The following is a 20,801-nucleotide window of genomic DNA, read 5'->3' on the forward strand; positions in this document are numbered from 1 at the left end:
GGACAGATATAAGCCTGTTAAAATCTGTTTATTGTGTGTCTGTTGTGGTCTCACCATGGGTTCTGGTGCCTCCATCAGAAGTGCAGTTTAGTCAGCAGAAGGAGTTTCAGTATGAACTTTATCCTGGGCACGGTACCTGCCTGGGCCATGTGAAAATCACTGCCACCAGTGGGAAAAAAATCAATGGGATGTTTGGAAATCCATATTTTGCCAACTGGATGTCAAATCCTGTCCTAGAGATCCCTGGGTGGGAAGCCAGACTTGGCTGTGGGATAGGCTTTTCAAAGATGTCTGAGCCTTGTAGTTTGCAGTCAGGGACAGACAAGGAAATGCAGCCAATCTGTTTTTTGTAAAGAAGGAATTTAATTTTTTTTTTTAATTTGTCTTTCAAAATAGTTAAATCTGTATTTTGCTTTCAAACGTATTGTAGTACATGAAAAACTTAATTCTGTAAGACCAGACAAAGAAACCACCAGAAGAGACTCTAAAATCCTACAGGTCATGCCTTCAGTTCCTATTAAAATTTTATCTAATGGCGAGACGAAAGCTTCTTCCTCCAGCAGTGAGTGACTTTTTTTCAGTGCAGCCTGAGTCATTTCAGACCAGACAGCTACATTCCCTTAGGGATACTGGTTTACAGTCTCATTCTAGTAATAACTCTCCCAGCATCCATCAGATTTGCGGGCCCAAAAGAAGCTCCTACAAATCCTTTAAGGTGCTTTTAAAACCTTGGATAAATAGGATCCTGTAAATTACAGACAAAGCCTGAAACTAATTTTGGGTGGGATAGGGAAGGGCTTTTTGGGAATTACTAAAAAGTCCCTGTAACTCTTCTCTGCCATGTCTAAATTTGGATTTAAAGTATTTTTGGTTGGTATCAGCCATGTAAATCAAGGAGTGGTATTTGGTGCAGTGTTTAATCTCAGTTGCCACTAGGTCTGCTCCCTAATAAACCACGGATGCTCCAACAGTGCATATTTGTTATGCCTGCTAGATTTATCAAGGCTACTTTTAGTGGAGACTGTTCAGGACAAGATTTTGCTTATTTTTCAGGCATGATGCAGAAGAATGTGGATGAATGCTGATGTGCTTTTGGCAGGGAATGACACATGGAAGTAGTACCTAGGTCTGTAAAGATAAAGGGAAAACTGTCACATTTATTAAATAATCGGAGTGGTCAAATGAATTTGGTGTTCTGAAGCTTTTGGAAAGCTTAGCTGCATCTTCAGGTACCTAAATACCTTTATAACTCAACCTCTCCCAACCCCTGGTTGAGAGATACAATACATAAAATGTGATTGTACCATTTGCTGATGGTTGACTCGCTTGCTTTGTGGAAATACCAGCAATATGTAAAATAACCATAAACATAGCATTAAAACAAGGCAGAATGTTTTAAGAACAAGCTGTAGTGGGAGTGCTAATGGAAACAACTATCAATGGTTTGCACGATTCGTGGGGGAAGAGCACAGAGCTGGTGCTTACTACAGAATCTCCTTTCTTCCTCAAGGGGAGAGTTACGTCTGCTCGTCCGACAACTTCTTCAAGAAGGTGGAATACACCAAGAACGTCAACCCCAACTGGTCTGTCAACGTGAAGACCTCTGCCAACCAGAAAGCACCTCAGTCCCTGGCCAGCAGCAACAGTGCCCAGGCCAAGGAGAACAAGGATTTCGTGCGCCCCAAGCTGGTGACCATCATCCGCAGCGGGGTCAAGCCCCGCAAGGCCGTGCGCGTGCTCCTCAACAAGAAGACTGCCCACTCCTTCGAGCAGGTCCTCACTGACATCACTGAAGCCATCAAACTGGAGACAGGAGTGGTCAAAAAGCTGTACACCTTGGATGGGAAGCAGGTAGGAGGTTTTACAGATGTTGTGTCTTTTTCTTCCTCTTGTCATGCGGCTTTGCTGACTCAGAGCAATTCCTGAAGCCTAAAATTAAGCTGAGATGATTGCTGCCATCTGTTCCCTTAGAAGTATGGCTTCTCATGCCAGTGGTTAGGTTACTAATTTTTCCCTGATATTAATACCAAGTGAAGAATGTAGCCGTGGGTCTGGGTGGAACAGATGCTCGCCCTTCACGCCGGCGTGCGGTGCGTGTCTTCTGGGCCAGCTAAAGAAATAACAGGGGGACTTGGGCTCGTGGCCACCAGCTGATCTGGCTCTGGATTCGCTGGAAGAACTCTCCAGCTTTGGCTCCACTTAGTGAAAACATGTTGCTTGACTTCCCTTGCCCTCTGGTGAAGGATTGCTAAGATAAAGTGATTATCCAAGCAGCTCTTCTGTGCAGCTCCAGAGTGAGCAGGGAAAGTGTGGAACTGTGGAGCATTTCCTTGGCTAAATGCATGAGGAGGTAACGTGCAGAAAGAGTCAGAAATATTTAGCAGGTCATCAAAATGGGCTTCATGTCTACATGTTGCTGGAACTGAGGGAAACATCTGTCTCTTGTTAGCAGCTAAACAGCAATGAGCCATTTCATATTGCTGTATCTATGAAAAGCCTTAAAGGAATGTGGGGGATCATTTTTAGAGCTGGGAACAGCTAGATTCTTCAAGGGCAATTCTGAGCTTGATTTAACATTTTGTTTATTGTAATTGAGGAATGATCTTATTTTTGTCACTCCTTTTCCTGTTCTAGAGTTTGGAGTCAGGCAGCACACCTCTTGTGTGGGTTTGGATGCTGGCTAGTCTAGGGATTGATGGTTTTGCATTAAATTAACTCTGTCCTGTCTCTGGAGAAAATGATTCAAGGACTGGCTCTGTCCAAGGAAATGCAGATTTTACAAATAAAAATGTTCATCCCAAATACAATGTCCTGCACAGTCCAGGAATGTATTGTAGTGCCTGGGAGCTGAGAGCAGCATGTCACTCTGATCTGGTAGTCTGGTGTCCCTGCCCATGGCAAGGGGCTGGAACTAAGTGATCTTTAAGGTCCCTTCCAACCCAAACTACGTTGTGATTCTTGCTTTGTCCCATCCTGTGTCCTGCACGTTGGTTACTGTCTGGTTCCAGCTTCAGATACACAAAAAATCCCATCCGTCTGCCAAAGTTTTCCTTTCCACCTGTCTCAGCGCAGCACTTTTGCTTCCTCAGATGCACAGTTTGAACATGAGAGGGTGGCTGTCCATAGGCACAGCAACCTGCTGGAAATGAGCAGTGATACCAGGAGAGATGCACTGGAAACCTTGGGAGAGACCAGGGAAAGAGGAAGGAGATTCTCAAATGACCTGTGCTCCCTGAGGTGGTCACACCTGGGCACGGGACCATGCCCTTGGGGTCACAGCAGCTTTCCAGAGGGTTCCATAGCTGGATCTGGCCTGAGAGCAGCTCCCTGCTCATGCTGGCACAGGGTCCTGCTGTTCTCCCAGCTGGGAAGGAGGATCTTAGTCTGACCCTGTGAGTGGCCTCAGTTCTTCGAGAGCTGCTGGCAGCTTGGGGGTGAGACGTTGCTTTGGATGGTGCAGAAATAGGGGTGCTCCATGGGCTTCCATCAGAATGCTCTCTTCTCCTCCTTTTAGCTGTTTACAGCAGCAAGTGGTGATTCCCTTCCACCTGGCTGGAGAGCAAGTCAGGATCAGCCCTGATACGACATTTAACTTGTTTCTCTGGCTTTATAATTCACCATTTTATGAAATGAGATACTTGATTGCATGTTGGAGGTGCCACTGGGAGTTTCACTGAAAGCAGAGAGACTGTGACTTGGCAATAATGGGATATTTGATGGGATGTTTGATATTTGCTTGCAACACCAATTGCTGTTGAAGCTTCCTGAGGAGCAAACCTGGTTCACCAAGGTTTTGTTTTTAGTGGATGGTTTCCTTCAATGCTTGTCCTTTATTTATAGATGTGTTTTCTTAGTGTGGAAGTCAGAGCTAGAAGCTTATGCTGGCTCTTAGGGTTTCCATGACATACTGCTCCATAAAATCTGACCTCCTGACATGACATTAGGGGGTTTTGCATGTCTGATGCTGACATTAGAAAGAGATTACTGCATGCGTGATTCTGACAAACAGCGCTTTATTTTCAGGAGGAAATATTCATGCAAAAATGCAAGCTGCTCAAAGCTGAAATACTGACAAGAATCCTGACAGTCTGTCTCTTTGAGTGCCATCAGAGGCACGCTGCTCCCTCTGTTGTGAAATGATAAAATTTACAAAAGGAACGTACAAAGGGAAATCATCCTTCCTCAGTCCACGAGCTGGAACTTAATGAGGGGAGATGATTATTTTATTTATAGGCATTTCCATCGTGCTCATCAGTGCAGTAATCAAGATGCTTTAGAAGTACAGACAGTGGTGGCAGTGACAGGGTGGTGTGTGAATAATTACATTTCTGTGCACTGCAGACCTGCTGCAGTTGGAGTGTGAAAAGCAGCTAATTGAGAGCTGGTGGGCTGTGTTTGAATAAATGTAGCACTCAAAACAACAGTGGGGTTAGGTTATTTTAATGAAATTGTGTCTTTTTATGTCTTGGGTTGGCTGGAGAAATATGGCCCTTGAAGCTGCTAAATTAGCATCTTGTGTTTAAGTAGTTTATTTAACTTGAATATATTTCTAATGTCTGTACTCAAGCTCCTTCCCTCCCTGGAGCAAAGCAGTACCTCTTGGTGCACATCCCTGAGCTCAAAAGGTTTTACAAATACTTGACCAAAAATGAGTCGTGACAGGGGATCACAACAGAGATTTACCTTTGGAACTTCCATGGCTGTCCAGGAAATGGTGTGGGTCAAAGAATTCCATGCATTAAACAGATGCTATAATGGGCCAAATTCAGTACTTGGTTCCGTGACTACAACTGCTGTAGAGTTGAGATGTGCAATACAGACAATTAAAATACACACATTCAGGGTTTAATTTGGTCAGGCCTGTGGATCATGCTGGAAAACAGTTATTTTGGTCGATTCTTCCTCCTTTTTTAAACTTTTAGTTCCACCCAATGTCCCAAATAAATCTGGGTTCCTGGGAGCACTGGCCACTTCAGACACACGATGACAGCTCCTGCCTCGCGTCGTTAACAGACCAAATTAGAGAGCAGAATTGGAGAGCGTGTTTTTTTGGTCATTGAGTTTGGTGATACTCTGAAATTCATCAGACATGTCCAGTTGTACTTTAGCATTAAGATATTCTTTTATGGTGTGCAATTTCTTCTTTTTCTCCAGCTGTTTTATTGCCATGCCTTCATTAACTAAACACCCCATTGTGTGACCCAACAATTATCATCACCAGAAAATAAGCAGAATAGGTGCTCTTCAGAACAGGGAGAGCTTGTATGCTTCAGCTGCACATAAATAGAGATATTCTGGTCAACAAGCAGAGAACAGATTGTAGTTTTAGCCATGATAACATGCAGTGATCTCCTCTGGCCTTTGAAATCTTCAAACATGGGGAGAAGTCACCCATGTTCTGCTCATTGGCTGTTCCCTTGCCCAGACCCAGTGCTGCTGCTCCATCTGAGTGTTAGCTGTCTCATCAGATGAAATTACATCCATTTCCATATGTCAGGGCACTTGTGACTGCACTCCCAACAGAATTTCCAGTCTTAATAAAAGGGTCCCCTCTAGCAGTCTGAGCTTTGATGAGGATATCAAGTGGCAGGTGATGAGGGGAGTTCATTCTGTGTTTGCAAAGTGATGCCAGCCCACCTCTCCTGGCCAGGCAAGAAGTTGCCATTTCATTTTAGATTTCCTCCACTGAGGAAGGGCAGCAGCCACAGACAGAGAAGCAGATGACAAAGCTTACAGCAAGTTTAAGGTTGGGACTTCGTGATCAAAGTCAGTAAATTAGTTGATAAAGGGTCTCCTAAGTACTGCATCTCCTAAATACTAAGGCAGCCCTACAAGTTGCACTGGAGAAATCAAACTTTGGAGTTGCTGCACTGATTTTAAGCTGGTATTTGGAAAAAAAAGTAGTAAAAAATTAATCACTCAAGTGTTGATAACAGCAGTGGACCAAATTCTTCCAGGATAATGGAGATCTATTGCTTGTATTAATGAAATTGTATCAGTGAGACATGGAACAAGGTTTGTACTGAAATAGAAAAAGGCCTCCAACAGCTGCAGTCTGTAATAGGTGCTCAAGAAGGAGGTGACACCTGTGTGACTGTACCCTGTACTGCTGGGAGATCAGAGGGAGCCTATTCCCCCAGAGCTCTGGCAGGAGTTAACTCACACCCTGAGGCACCAGGTTCAGGGTTACAGAGTGAGCAAATTGCTTTGTGTTATTGCACACGTTGAGGAGAAGGATGTCAGAACAACTCTTCCTTCTGAGTTGTTGGCTGTCCTTGAGGATGCTGAAGCAGTGCACTGGAGTGACCCAGAAGATGCAGTTCCATGCACTGGTGTACAGCTGGAAGAGGAAATCAGAGGGCAGAGCAGGAGAGGGTGCAGTGTGTGCTGTATCCCACCTTCTGCTAAAGCTCCTGCAGCAGCCAGTGCCAAGAGCAGTCCCACCTTCCCTCCCTGCTGCACAAAGCTGGAACCACAAACCCAGATCTGCTTTGCATCAGTTCCTCAGCCTGTTCCTCTCACAGCTTCTCCTGAGATTGGCCAGGCCCCGTGTGAATCTCCCATTTTGACAGCAGAGGACAGCTCTGGCTGGGCAGAGGAGCTGAGCAGGCAGGATCCCTGCCCACATCACTCAGGATGGGATTAATCCCAGCCCAGCTGCTCCCCAGGGCTGCTGCAGATGCTCTGGCTCAGGGTGCTTGCGTGAGTGAGATCACTGCTCCGCAGCAGCCGTGTGGGGATTAGGAATAATGTATGGACTGGAGAACTCCTGAACCCAGTCACTCACAGAGCCAGACAGCACAGCCTCGTTCTCCTCTTCAGGGAGCTCTGAGCTGCAGGCTCAGCACTGCCTGATTCATGCAGTGACTAGACACTAACACAGACAGAACCAATTAGTCCACAGGTATCCCACAAGGATTTTAGCACTCACTAGAATGAATAAGCACAGCTTCCATGAGTGTGTATCTAAGTGCTTAGGATAAAATATTCAGAAGACTTTCTAAGATGTTATTTAGGAACCTTATGCTTATTAACTTCTGTTTCCTCTGGGTCTGTGGGCCAGAGAATCTGGGTGAAGAGGGGCCTGTCTGGAGCACTGTGCATCCTAATTCCTGTGCTTCTTAAAGCAGGCACAGGCTGATGTCAGCAGCTCAGCTCTCAATCAGACCTGTTCATTAACTGAACACCCCAGACCTGTTCTCCTGGGAGCATTGTACTGACCTGGTTACCACTGGTGTGGTGTCCAACCACTCCCCAGGACAGGTAGTGATGGAAACAGGGGAAAATGGATTTAAACTGTCAGAGGGCAGATTTAAATTAGATATTGGGAAAAAATAGTTCTTCCCTGTGAGGGTGGTAAGGCCCTAGCACAGGTTGCCCAGAGAAGTTGTGGCTGCTTCATCCCTCGCAGTGTCCAGGTGGCACTAAATGAGCTTTAAGGTCCCTTTCAACCCAAACCATTCTATAATTCTGTGTGTAGAGCAAGGGGAGACGGTGGAGAACAACATCATCGTGCAGACTTTGCTGGATGTTTTGCCATTGCTTTGCCTCGCTCTCAGGCTCTGGAGGAGGTGCCATCCTCCTGCCTGCCATGCACAGGGCTTTGTGTACTCATTGGCACATTGCAGATCCTGGCTGGGGTAAAAATCTCTGTTAAATTTGCTTTTCTCTCAGGGCAGTGAGGCTCCCAGTCCACAGGCAGGCTCCAGAGTTGCTGTTTGCTGGAAATGGTTGATTTTAGAGCCACGCACTGACCACGCTCCACATGAACACCTGCTCCTTGTGCCACAGATGGCAGGCTGTCAAAATTATTGAAAGATGTAGTCAGAGCTGACCTGGTGACCTGGTGGTACATGGCCCCTGGTACTGCATCCTGGTGCTATTCACACCCCAAAAGAGACGTATGCTAAAAATTCAATCCTCAGTGGCATCTTTATTTTAGCAGTTCTCTCTGTCATACAGAGCGACATGTTCCCTTTTCACTCTGAATCCCAAGAGAGAACAGGATTATTCACTGTAGTGCCAGAGGGTCTATCTTGGAATAAATGGGCTGAAAATGAGCGAGGGATATACAGCTGAATAGCTGGATCTGTGGACAGGCCAAGAAAGCCTTGTTGCTTTTTCCATTGTGACTTTGTGTCATTATATCAAACTTAAGTTTCTGGTTTCTTTTTGATGCTTCAGCAGCAATCCTACCAATATGAATGAGAGTCCCTCCTTCTCTGAGAGGGAGAAGGCTACACTTAAAATATCCTGAGCAAGGGTGTGGATTCTTGTAAATGTCTTATTTTGATCACCTGAAATAATCAAATATGTGAATTTCCCCATTTGTAATGGGAAATACCTTGCTTATGCTGGTGTGCCAGGCTCCTGAGTGTTAGGCTGTGAGTGGCATCACACAGGACTTTTGCTCACCTCCCCTTACCTGCAGTAGCTCACAGATTGAGCAAACACCCCTGAATTCCCTCAGGGGGACACACCTTGAGGATGTCCTGGTGGTTGGTGCCACGTTCCACATCTTGTTGCAAGTTCACCTCTTTTTCTTGATTACTTGAAGCCACTTCTTCTTTTCCCTTCCCTGTGGCCTTCAATCAAAGACCAATTCTTACTGGCCTCCAACCAAGAAGCTGGTTTCACTCAGTGGCAGGCAAATGATGGCACAGTCCACACTTTTCTCTAGGAAGAGGCTGTGAATAAAGGCAAACAACCAGGTACCAGAGGCTGGGAGAAATGCTGTGGTAGAGCACAACAGCATTTCCTTCTTTCTTGCCTCTGGCACTGCACATGGGCTGAACCAGATTATTCACTTTTGTGTCTAGTACCTGTATCGTGATGGAGCTTAAATATTAAGGAAGTTAATGTGTGCTGCAAAGGGCCCTGTGAGTGTGAGAGGTTGTCAAAACCTCCTCACCCTGTCTTTTGGCCACGATGCCAGTGCTCACACAGCTGTTTTTATGGATCAGAAAGAGAAGGAGTGATAGCCTGGCAGAGGATGCAGCCTCCATCCACCCTCAGCTCTGCCAGGAGTGACAAAAGACACGCAGAAATGTGTCATAACAGTGTGTCTAAAGGAGTTGAGGAGAAAAAAAAAAAAAAAAAAAAAAAAAAAGGTTGGATGGAATCCCTTTTTGGAGCTCTTTTTTTGGAGCTTTTCCGAGCTGGCTAAGGTAGACCTGCACATGTGGGGAGGTGCAGAGAGGAGCTGTGAGAGCTGAGGGCTGTCCCAGTGCTCCTCAGGCTGCAGCAAATCGATTAAAATAGAGCTGGAACTGCAGGCCTGCTCCTGGAGATTTGCTCAGGCTGAATAGGGAGGAATAAGCAGGGCTAATAACCAGAGCATTCACTGCTCCAAGGCACAGGCACACCCTCTCCCCTGTGATTGTGCAGCCAGGCCTTGCTGGATGTTATATAGTGGATATATAATAATAATTTACACTATTAAACACAGTTCTAGTTCCCTGGCTAGCTGCAAGCACTGTGTGTGTGAGTAAACACATTTTAATCTGTATAAATACATTTCACTAAGTGTTGTACAACACAGCTCTGCAGCCCAATTTGCTGTCTAAGCAATCTTAACTCTTGCTATAGTTAAAGAATCCAGGGACAATTTTGCTCTGATATCCTCAAGCCATGTTATTGTTTTTGTTCTCTAACACTAATAAATCAAAGTTTGGTCTTTAACTGCACTTTGAAAATGTTTGTTTACTTTTACATTATTCTTTGACATAAATCTCAGTGTTATTAACAGTTTTAAGATTATCCATGTAATTTAAAAGAAATAAGAAATTAACGTGTATTATCTCATGGCGATATTGTATTTTTTAATCTTGAAAAATACCTCAGAACTAGGATTTTTCAGCTAGAGTGGGTGTAAGATCTATCCTACCTTTTACTGTTTCATTTTTCTTTTTTTTTTTCCCCCTCAAATGGGGGATTTACTTAAGAACAAAAACCCAACACGGGGAGGATGAGATAATATGCCCCATTCATTAGCAGGGTTTTTCCAGGGGATTTTGCTCCGCTCAGAACTGGCATGAGAGGTCAGTCCTGCGTTATCTGCAGGACAATGAGCTCGAGGAGCTTTGATGGGCTCCACAGGAACCATTGTGCAGCCCCTGAGCCTGGGGGCAGAGGGGAGAGCAGGACTGGGGCTCCTTCCTCCCTGCCCTGCCCTGCCCTCGCCATCTGCTCCACGCTGCTGATCTGCTGCTGCATCCCCTGCGGCTGCAGGACCCGCAGCTTGGCCCTGTGGGCATCAGGTCCTGGCTATGGGCATCAGTTCCTGCCTGTGGGCATCAGTTCCTGCCTGTGGGCATCAATTCCTGCCTGTGGGAATCAGTTCCTGCCTGTGGGCATCAATTCCTGGCTGTGGGAATCAGTTCCTGCCTGTGGGAATCAATTTCTGCCTGTGGGCATCAGGTCATGGCTGTGGGAATCAACACCTGTCAGTGGGTATCCATTCCTGTCTTTGGACATCCATTCCTGTCTGTGGACATCAATTCCTGTCTGTGGGCATCAGTTCCTGCCTGTGGGCATCAATTCCTGGCTGTGGGCATCAGTTCCTGTCTGTGGGAATCAATTCCTGGCTGTGGGCATCAGTTCCTGTCCGTGGGCATCAGTTCCTCTCTGTGGGCATCAGTCCCTGTCCGTGGGCATCAGTTCCTGCCTGTGGGCATCAATTCCTGGCTGTGGGCATCAATTCCTGCCTGTGGGAATCAATTCCTGCCTGTGGGCATCAGTCCCTGGCTGTGGGACTGTGGGCATCAATTCCTGTCCATGGGCATCAATTCCTGGCTGTGGGCATCCATCCCTGGCTGTGGGCATCAATTCCTCTCTGTGGGCATCAGTCCCTGGCCATGGGCATCAATCCCTGGCCATGGCAGAGCAGTCCAAGCCCTCCTGGCAGAACAATTCATGGCTGCAGGTGTTTTTTCTGTCTTTATTCAGGTTCTCTGAGCAGGGAACAGAAATGGGTTTAGGAAAACATCTCCTGGTGTGTGCACTCTTCTGTGAAAGAAGCTTTTATTCAAGTTATTGCTGTGCCCCTGCACTCTGGGCATCATCTCTTGTGCCCTTCCTCACTCCCTCACGCCCACAATAGTGCAGGAAGAGGAGCAGAGTGGGACTAATGGTACTTGCTCTCCTCTGTGTGAAATACAGTGAAAATGCACCAGGAAACTCAGCTTCTGTGCTGCATAAATCAAGTGAAAGACAAAATTGGGAAAAAACGTGCTACAACATGCAAAAACCCCTTTTGCCTTGATGATCTATTAGTATAAAATAATAAAACCATGGGTGGGGGAGAGCATTGAACATTTAGACTTCAAAATTCATGAGGAAAGAAAGATTCCTTCAAGAACCTGTGAAGGATCCTGAGGTAGTGACAAGAAGTGAAAATGTTATCACAGATTTGAAACAGGTTTAGAAGAAGAAATGAGGGTGGAAATAATTTCTTATCAGAGTAAAAAAAAAAAAAATCAGTAAACAAGTGGTGTTTACTATCTTCTTGAGTGATCTGGAGGTGGAAGCTCTTGGTGAAGATGATGAAAAGACTGTTGTAATAAAGAATTTGGGAGACTGAGATAAACAGGCAGTGTAATGGAGAATCGTAAGTTGAAAGCAGCACTGGTAGAAATTACTTATATTTGTCTTTTTAAACTAAAAATAACTATTCTGGAGAGAGGACTGCCTTGCTGGGCCAGGCTAGTAAATAATATCTTAGCAGAGAATCAAAGCAGCATGCTAAAGCATATGGTATCCATCCAAAATCGATGCAGAAAGGAGCAGCTTTTTAAAATATTGCTGTATTGCATTTATCTTTCCATTCCACCACTCCGCATTCTCAGATGTGTCTCAGAGTGTGGAAGGAAATAAAGAGCTGCTCCAGTGGCTGTGCTGTGCTCCCACCTTCTGAAGCACCAGGAGGGCTGGGCTGGCTCCTGCAGGTGCTGGGGAACTCGTGTTGATGCAGTGTTTTGGAGCTGGGGCTTTGGTGAGACACCAGGGGGGTTCCAGATGCTCAGAGCCTGTTTTCTCTGGAGGGCTGAGTGCTGGATCAGCCCCTGCTGCCCAGCCTTGCTGTGCTTTTGTGCCTCTGAACCTGGGAGATTGGCTGTGGCTATGGAGGTGAGCTGGCTGCCAGGGTCCCTTCTTTTGGGACACAAGGAGATCAGTTATGCAAAGATACTGAGAGAATCTCCAGCTGTAGCTCTGCAGATAGGGAATATCCTGAATTTCTACAGCCAGGTGACACATCTTATCCCCCTGCATGGCATGGCATGGTGCAGCCTTTCTGTAAATAAAGGGGGCTTTTAATAAAATGGGGGCACATTCTTAGCCTGGGGCAAGGTGTAATGGGTTTAAACTAAAAGAGGGTAGATTTAGATTAGATGAAATGAAGACCTTTTTTTACAATGAGGGTGGGCAGGCCTCGACACAGGGTGCCCAGAGCAGCTGTGGCTGCTCCTGGATCCCTGAAGTGTCCAAGGCCAGGCTGGAGAGGGCTTGGAGCAGCCTGGGACAGTGGGAAGTGTCCCTGCTCATTGCAGAGGGCTTGGATGAGATTCCCTTCAAAGGCCCCCTCCAACACAAACTGTTCTATGATGCTGTGGTGGAACCTTTGAAATGAATTTGTCAAAACTGCATAGAATGACTCTGCTCTTTACATGAGGGACATAAAATTCAGTGCTTGTAGTGCTTGTAAATGTCTTGGTCTTGATGGATATGGACCTGTCCATCCTTCAGTCAGATGTGCTGTAGAGCCACTAACTCAGCATTTGTAGCTTCTCTTCTGTAACTTTTGCTCTCCTTTTAACTACAAGATAGCATAAATGGAGTGGAGAGAAAAATACACCCCTCACTTTCCTCCCCACCACCCAGTGTTAACAGGAACACATAAAATATTTTAGTAATGGAAAAAAGCAAAAATCCAGTGCAACCATTTCAACTTGGTCAAGAATTTTAAACTTGGCAGATAAATTACTCGGGGAGAAATGCTGAGAACCATTTGCAGGTGAGCAAAAAATCTGTGTGAAACCCTAAACCTGAGCAGCCTTCCATCATGGAGCTCAGCTTTAGCCCATCATGAACTAAACTTCTCTCTCAAATGTGCAGATATCAGGAACCTTATCAACTGCTGGCAGGCTGCAGGATTACATGTAAATGAAGTGTATCAAAGAGTCGAGTTAGGTAGCCAACATTAGGATCTAAGAAGGTTATTCTTACCTACTTGAAAGCCCTTCATAATGGATTAGAAACAAGAACTTGCATCTCTTAATACCAGCTGAAATTTAAAGCATCTTTTTTTGCTTCTACTGAATTTTAATATTTTGAGAGTAAATGGTACTGGGGATTTCCTTCATTTTAGACAACTCCAGCCACAGAGGTTTGCAAAACGATGTGCTCATTTCACAATCAAGATGAAAGCCATAAGGCTGCATTTTGTACAAGAGACTCAATAGAGTTGTTGGCAAATGTTATTTTTAGCACTGTAGAGCAACAGTCTTTACAGTCTTGGCATATCTTGCAGTTTTAAAATGGAGAACAGCTCTTGAAATGTCTGCTTTTCCTTGAATTTTCACCCATATCATGAGGTTCTTCCTAAAGTTTTTGCACTGCTCTTGGCAGCAGGTAGTGATTTAGTGCCAAGCGGTGCACAAGTGCTCCCTTTTACACTGTTTCTCCAGAAGGCCCTTTCTTCCAGAAGGAGATGCTGGAGAAAATGCTGTCTGATCCTGACATTCATGGTTTGGGTTGTTTCCCAGTTGCATGTGTTCAGTGTAGTGTAAAATGGACAGCAGACAAGGAAAAATAAAGTTGGGCCAAAAGTGCACTGAGCACTGTTTTACAGATCTCATAATGAGTGAAAACCGACTTGTTTTCTTCTTTTTTTTCTTCCCAGCATAGCTCACAAAGACCTTCTTTCTCTCAAAAGCAGAAGAAGGTGATTGCCCCAGGAAATTTCTGATGTCACAGATGAGTGGCAGTGTGCTGCAGGTATTCAGGAGTGGCTCTTGGGGCTCCTGGCGTGAATCCAGCTGCACTGTGTGACCACGAGCAAGGCAATTAATTTGCTGTTTTCAGACTGGGCTGCTGTGACACATTTAAACTCACAGGGAGCTGAAATGAGTTTGTCAATTTGTCTTTAATGTCCAGGTTGGAAGCGCTTTCACGCGTCCCTGTCTTAGCTGCCTTTAGTAAAACAGGACTCATTTGTCAGAGAGCTGGGGAATGCTGTGGCTCAGGGAAGGTGCCAGCCAGGCTTTCTCAGCCCTGCCTAAATTCTGCAGGAAGAATGTCTATTGCCCCTCTCTGAACAGTGCTGTACAACCAGGAACAAGCAGAGCACACTTTGAATGGTCATTAATCTCTCCATTTCCCCTCCTCCCATTTCATTCACTCCCTGCCTGTGTGCATGGGGATTTGCCTGTTTGCTTTGCTTTCCTTGCCATATTGTTCCAATTATCACACAATCTTTTTTCACCTCCACTTAACTTACACGTGGGTATGACTTACAGCTTAGACAATGCAGTCATTCTGGCAGCTGCATCGTGGGCCACCTTCTGCTGCTTTTTGGACCACCAGCTAAGACTGATGGAGAGAAGTCTCAACAGCATCATAGTAGACTGAACCCCCCTTCTTTTCATTGCACAGCTTACAGAATACCTGGTCGTAGTTCTGCAAGGGTCTGGCTTCTAAAACAAAGTCAGCATCCGGGTTCTGCCCCCTCAGCGGGTGGGATCCAGCGAGGGCGAGCTCTGGTGCCATATTTAGGCAGGAGACAAAGCTGAGATTGATTCAGTGGCAGCCTTCACGTGTGCTGCCTTTCCATAAGTCATGCTTTCACTTCTCTGCAGCCTGGCAGCTGCGAGGGCTGGTTGCTTGGTGACGCTCTCAGCAGCACAAAGAGCTCTCAGCTGGGAGGCCGCCACAAACAGCTGGGAGAATTTTATTTATCTTCCTCTTGTTCCCAGTAATTGCGAGGACCTGAATCAAAGTCAACATAATAGAAAAGGGAGCACCAGCAGATACTATTTATGGCTTCTTTAGCATGCACCTTTTTCTTCCCGAGTCAGGGAGGTGACAGCGTGTGCTAGAAGTGGCTTGTTATTCAGAAATGCAGGAATGAAATGAAATGGAAAGCTGTGATTTCCACTGCTGGTTCAGGCAGGCTTTTATAGCTTCTACATAAAAGCAACATGTGAGACAGGGATTTGGATTTATGAATCATTGTTCCTTAATCCAGTGTGTAACTGCCTGCCTGTTCATTCTTTGTAATAATCCTGTGCTGTGCAGGTCATATCTGTGAAATAGCTATGAATGACTCCTCCTCTGCCTCAGAAAAGCACACTGCCAAAGCCAGGGACCTCATAAAACGGTAAAGCTGGACAGGACAGAATGCATATCCAACCAATATGATTAATGCAACGTTCTCCCTTTATTCCAGAGAAGATGGCAGTTTTTATACACCTCTATATAGTTTACAGTTTACAAAGGCACTCTGATTGGCACGCTAACATTGTTTGTCTTAAGGTGGCCTAAACCTTACACTATAAACCTATACTACTTCACACCCAGACAGCCCAGTGCTCCCCAGCACACCTTAATACAATTTCTAACTGCGCCACAAACTCTTAATTTCTAACTGCACCACAAACTCTTAATTTCTAACTGCGTCACAGGTGGAAGGCCTCACAAGGCCCAAATCTGAGGCCTTGACTGGAGTAGCACAAATCTCATTCCAAACATAAATCATGCCCTCTCCCTCTCAGAAATGCTGCAACACACTGCTCCTCAGATTTTGTGAATGGTAAAACAATGAATAATATGTTGGTTCTAGTCAGGTGTTAATGGCTTTATTTATGCAAGGTGCTAGGTGGTAACAAATAAACCCTAAATGTTTGCAGTTCACTGATGAAATGCACACTAACATGGATAAACTGATGTATGAATGCACCAAGGGTCTGCTGCTAAACTCAAGACCAGGAAGTGTGGTTGGTTTCTGGCATTTTCCTCCCAGCTCAAAAGCCCTGAGGTACCAAGAAGTAAAACTACCTTTTGAGAGTTTGGGCAGCTCTGCTCCCAGGGCGAAAGTCAAGAAAGATTGAGGAACATGAACTGAAGTGGAAACATACCTGCCTAACTCGGTGCTAAATGTAGCATGCAGAGTTGCTGAGGGAAAGGGCTATATTTGTGTGATCTGATCCAATTGTAAGAGTGAGGACTCTGAATTTTAGTGCCTCACACCCATGAGCTGTCATAGCAGGTGTTGTAGTGGACACCTGGGGGCTTTGGACCTTTTATTTATGCCCACATGCCTGCACAGGGCATTATTACATGAACCTTTCCAGTGAAGAAACAGCAGCTGGGGTGGAATTTCTTTCTTAAAAAACACATACTTAAGCCATAATCTCTTTCTTGATCTGAAAACATGTTGTCACTCTAATACAGGCACTTATGGCACAGTTTTCATCCCTGAGCTGGTGCTTCCCAGATACTTTTTGCATGCGTGGTATTTGCATGGATTTTGCTGATTCTAAATCCAGCAGTTTTCCTCACCGATTACTTTTGGATGTATGGAGACAATAATCAGGGCAATCGTCTAGCTCGTGCTTTGGGGTTTACAGCGATCACTGAAGGGATCAGGAAGGAATTGGCCTTTCCAGGCAGCATCATGCAGAAAGATGTAAGTACATTTGTGAAGGAGGAGCTTCTCTGTCTGCTGAGACATCAGCTCTTAGCCCCTGACAGAGGCTGTGCATCAGCCAGCATGAACTGATCCTCTGTGTCAAATCCTTATGTAAATGCAACAGCCTAATCCCCCTGCCCTAATAGGAATTTCACACCTTAATCCCCACTGTGTTCAGGGGCAAAGACATTCCTGCCAGGCAGTTTGAGGAGTCCACCCTTTTTGAGGGAAATCACTGGCTATAAGTTTGTGGTTCTAGGGAAGTCTAGTCTGCCATTTGTAAGGAAGACTGAAGCATGTCACTAATAAAAGAGAGGGGATTATGTTCCTAAATTGTCAGTGGATTTCAGAGGATTTGCCACACCAAATGAGACCATTAACCTTTCAAGTCCTTCATTTTGCCCCTGGCTGACTCTTTGCTTTAGCTGGAAATGCTCTCTGGGCAGTACAGTAGGGTCTGCAGGAGAGCAGGAACAGGATCCGCTCCTGAGCCCTGCAGCAATGCAGGTTGTGCCCTGCAGCTCCCCCAGTGCTGGGCTGCCACTGCTCAGGTTGGAGGAAGTGTCCCTCAGTGCAGGTGGTGTCATTCTGAATTAACCTGTGACCTCGAAGAAGGTCACACTAAAAAGGCTGAATACAGCATGTGGCAGGGACTGGGCAGTGCCTTGCACTCATCTTTTTCTATATAGATGTGCATGAATCTCTCAGGCATGGAGATTTATTTCTTGCCCAGCTGCAGAGCCTTGTCCAAAGCTCACTGAAGTCTACAGAACACTTCCACGGGCCATGACCTCAGTCTGATGGTCCAGTGCCTTCCATGACAAGGGGAAAACCAGCACTTCTCCTGAATTGTCACCTCTGACAATAAGGATGCTCTGGTTTCCCCTCTCAACAGGGAGGAGAAATTGCCTCACACAGGGGCTCCTCTGCCTCACAGGGGCCACGTTTGTATCTCTTGTGCCCCTGGTTGTGGAGATAAGTTTGGTGCCAGCTAAGCACCTGGATGTGCTGCTGTGGAGCCTCACTCCCCCATGCTGCTTGCTGTGCCTCCTCACGCCCTGAGCAGGGTGGGTCTCACCTGGGATCACAGCATGGTGTGTGCACAGCTTTACAAGCAGCAGTGGTTAGCAGGTTTGGAAGAAACCTGTGTAAATGTATCCTATTTTATGCACTGCCAAAGCTTTTCCAGACCAGCCTTTTGTTTTACTTCATTCCTCACTGGAGAAGCTTGTTGCTCTCTGCCTGCTCCCTTGTTGTGGCTCCAGCCCCTCTGCTGCTCTTTGTCTGCCCCATTGTTACTACATGCTGCACTCTGGACTTGCTTTTCACCAGTGCACAAATGAGGCTCTTCAACATCCCCCCCTTCATCCCCATTCTCAGCAGAGTCCATTCTCCCCTTGCAGCATTTGCATCCAAAATGCCACCACACTGACTCAAATCTGTGCTACACAAAATGAGCTTTGATTTTATGGTTCCCCCCCACCCCCCACCCCAGGCCAGCTGGCTGTAGAAAGTTTTGTTCTTTAGTAACTCTAAATGCTTGTGTTGTTTTTAATTGGATTTGACTGTAGCTCACTTAAAGTTTGTGGCTTTTCCTTAGGAATGATATCACTGTCCCAGCCAGCTCCTGTGGAGCAATGACTGGAGAAACCTACTTAAAGACAAACTATAATTTAGGAATCAGCAATGTCTGATTTAGCAAGAAATGCAATTTTGGAGGGGAAACCATTACCCAGTCATTTAAATGCTTCTGTCATTGGGAATAAACCCATCAGTGACAAAGGTCACAGCATCCCCAAGAGCTGCTTTTATTTTGTGTTGTTTTACTTGTGTCTAGCATGGAGTCAGTGACCTGTGTGCAGGTCTGTCCCCTCCTGCAGATGTCTCTGCCCTGGCTGGGCTCAGTTTGTGGTTTGAAGGAACCCCTGAGAAAGGCAGAGGCAGCTGTGGCAGTAATCTCTGGGTGGGTCCCCTGCAAATGCAGCCTTTTCTAATGGTTTTGATAATTGCATGCCATTTTTTCAGCCTGACTAAAGCAATTCTGATATTTTCTGGTCTTGATGCCCTGCATCAGCATTTTCTTGTACTAAAGGTGCCTAAGCAGAGCCTGTTCTGTGTTGCCCAGTGCTGTTTCAGCACTTTCTGCTTGTTCTCCCATAAAAACAGTGCAGGAATGGACATGGCTGGAGCTGCCTCAGTGTTATTTCAGATTTTAAATAATTCCTGTAAGAGGGAAAATATCTAAGCTTAGGGAGAGATGAAGCTCTGTGACACTTTGCAGATGGGGACCTCGGCCCCAGCCTGGGAACATCCCCTGTGCCACAGTGTATTTGTAATAACTGGGCATGACACTGGAGGCTTCCACCCTTTTCTTCCTTCTGGCTGGGAGCAAGATGCTGAACACTCAGTGGAGAGCTGTGGAAGAATTACCTGTGGGTAGCACCCATGTAACTGATGGCACAGTGGTGGAGATGCTATTTCTGGTAGCACTCAAAACAAACATATTCCCAAAGCACAGTGCATGCAGGTCTAGACTTTGCAGAAATCCATTAGCAGGGCTGGTATGGGAGTTGTCTGGCTGTCACATTTGGGGATGTATTTGCAAGAGAACTGTTTGAAAAATAGATCCTTCTTGACAATGGAATATCCCCAAAGCATGAATTTGAGCCGCTGTAAATGGAAGGTCTGAGGTGCTATTTGCAGAGGAAGAACTCACATAAGCCTGGGCCACTCTATTAAAAACAGTGCAGATTTATTGACTTACACTGGCTGATAATCTGTTCCTGAAGCTGCTTTTAAAACCAAAGTAATGTAGTTCATATTGCTTTCCCTTGTCCTTCCTAGCAGTGTTACTTCTGTTCCTTGTTTAAGTGCTAACAACTTTAAAATGCATTTGGAAAGGGTGTACAGAGGAGTTTGAGCATGATACTCTTAGCAGGAGCATTGTTCTGCCAGTCTCAGAAATTACCCAGTTTTCTCTTAGGGCAAATCTGCCATTTTATCCACTTAGGCACCAGACAAAACGACCTTTACTATTTTCTCCCTGCCAGCATCTGAGGCAGCTCCAGGCAGGAGGTTCAGCGTTCGTCCTCTTCATGGCTGCAGAGGAAAAACAAAATGTGCAGAGAAAAAAATCTCTCCTAATTTATGCAATCCAAGCAGCTCAGGGTAATTTCTGCATCCTTGTAGCAGAGTTCTCTCGGCAGAGGGGAGGCGAGGGCAGTGGGGCTGAGCGTGCAGCATCTCAGAGCAGCTGGGCTCACACAGCAGCAGTGATGTAACCCTCACATCCTTTGTCTGAGGAATTGCCTCAGCCCGTGGAAAAGCTGAGCTGCTCAGGCTATGGCAGAGGAGCTGCATTGCACAGGAGAGAGCTCCAAGAAATAACTTCTCCTGCCCACCTCAGAAGGGATATTTTCCCCAGAGGTGCTCCCCTAATTATCTTGTTTTCATTCTGTTCGTGTCACTGGCATGGTCAGAGCTGGACTGTCAGCCACCCGAGCTCCAGTGGCCCCTTTCCCTCTGCTGCATCACTGGAGGGTAAGACAAGCACCTTCTGAGCTGCTGCTCTGGCTCATTAATTTACAGGGATGTACAGAACAGGCAGACTGGAGCAGTCAGGAATGCTGTGGTTCAGATCTCATCCGACAATCTGTAAGCAGAACTGGACTTTATTAATCCAACCATTTGTCTTTTTACTTGCAGAACACAAAACCATCTCCCAGTTCCAGGTTTCCTCCACTTCTATGGAGGTAAATCTCAGATTTTTCTTTTACTCACTGAGCAGACATCTGCTCCAGCTTGCACTTGGCTTCTCCACTGTGCAGGGGACATTAGCAGGCACGAGTTGGTGTGGCAGCAAGTGACAGGGAAATGAACCTGGACAGAGGCACTGAGGTAGGGATCCACTTAATATGCTGAATTGAAAATAGGAAAGTGTCTGAGTGGAGAGGAGGAGGGCATTATAGTGAACTTCCAAATACAATGTGTGTACCAATAGGCTCGGTGTGCCTGCCCCAGAGCTGCCACCTGTAGCATCAAGCGCTGCAAATTGAGGGCACGGCCCCAGTCTGATTGTTTGGAAACTTGACACACTGGTAATCTAGCAAGAGTT

The 20,801-nt window shown here is 45.9% G+C and overlaps 1 protein-coding gene across 5 annotated transcripts in view; it reads left to right on the forward strand.

Moving 5' to 3' along the window:
- Positions 1–20,801, forward strand: part of DCX (doublecortin) — a 78,851-nt gene that overhangs the window by 10,314 nt on the left and 47,736 nt on the right. For all 5 annotated transcript variants that reach the window (XM_030272909.4, XM_030272913.4, XM_030272914.4 and 2 more), the window contains one exon: positions 1,511–1,851. In XM_030272909.4, coding sequence (XP_030128769.1) covers positions 1,511–1,851 — 341 coding nt within the window. The remainder of the gene's footprint in view (positions 1–1,510; positions 1,852–20,801) is intronic.

This window comes from Taeniopygia guttata, chromosome 4A (genome assembly GCF_048771995.1).
Source record: "Taeniopygia guttata chromosome 4A, bTaeGut7.mat, whole genome shotgun sequence".
NCBI lineage: Eukaryota > Metazoa > Chordata > Aves > Passeriformes > Estrildidae > Taeniopygia > Taeniopygia guttata.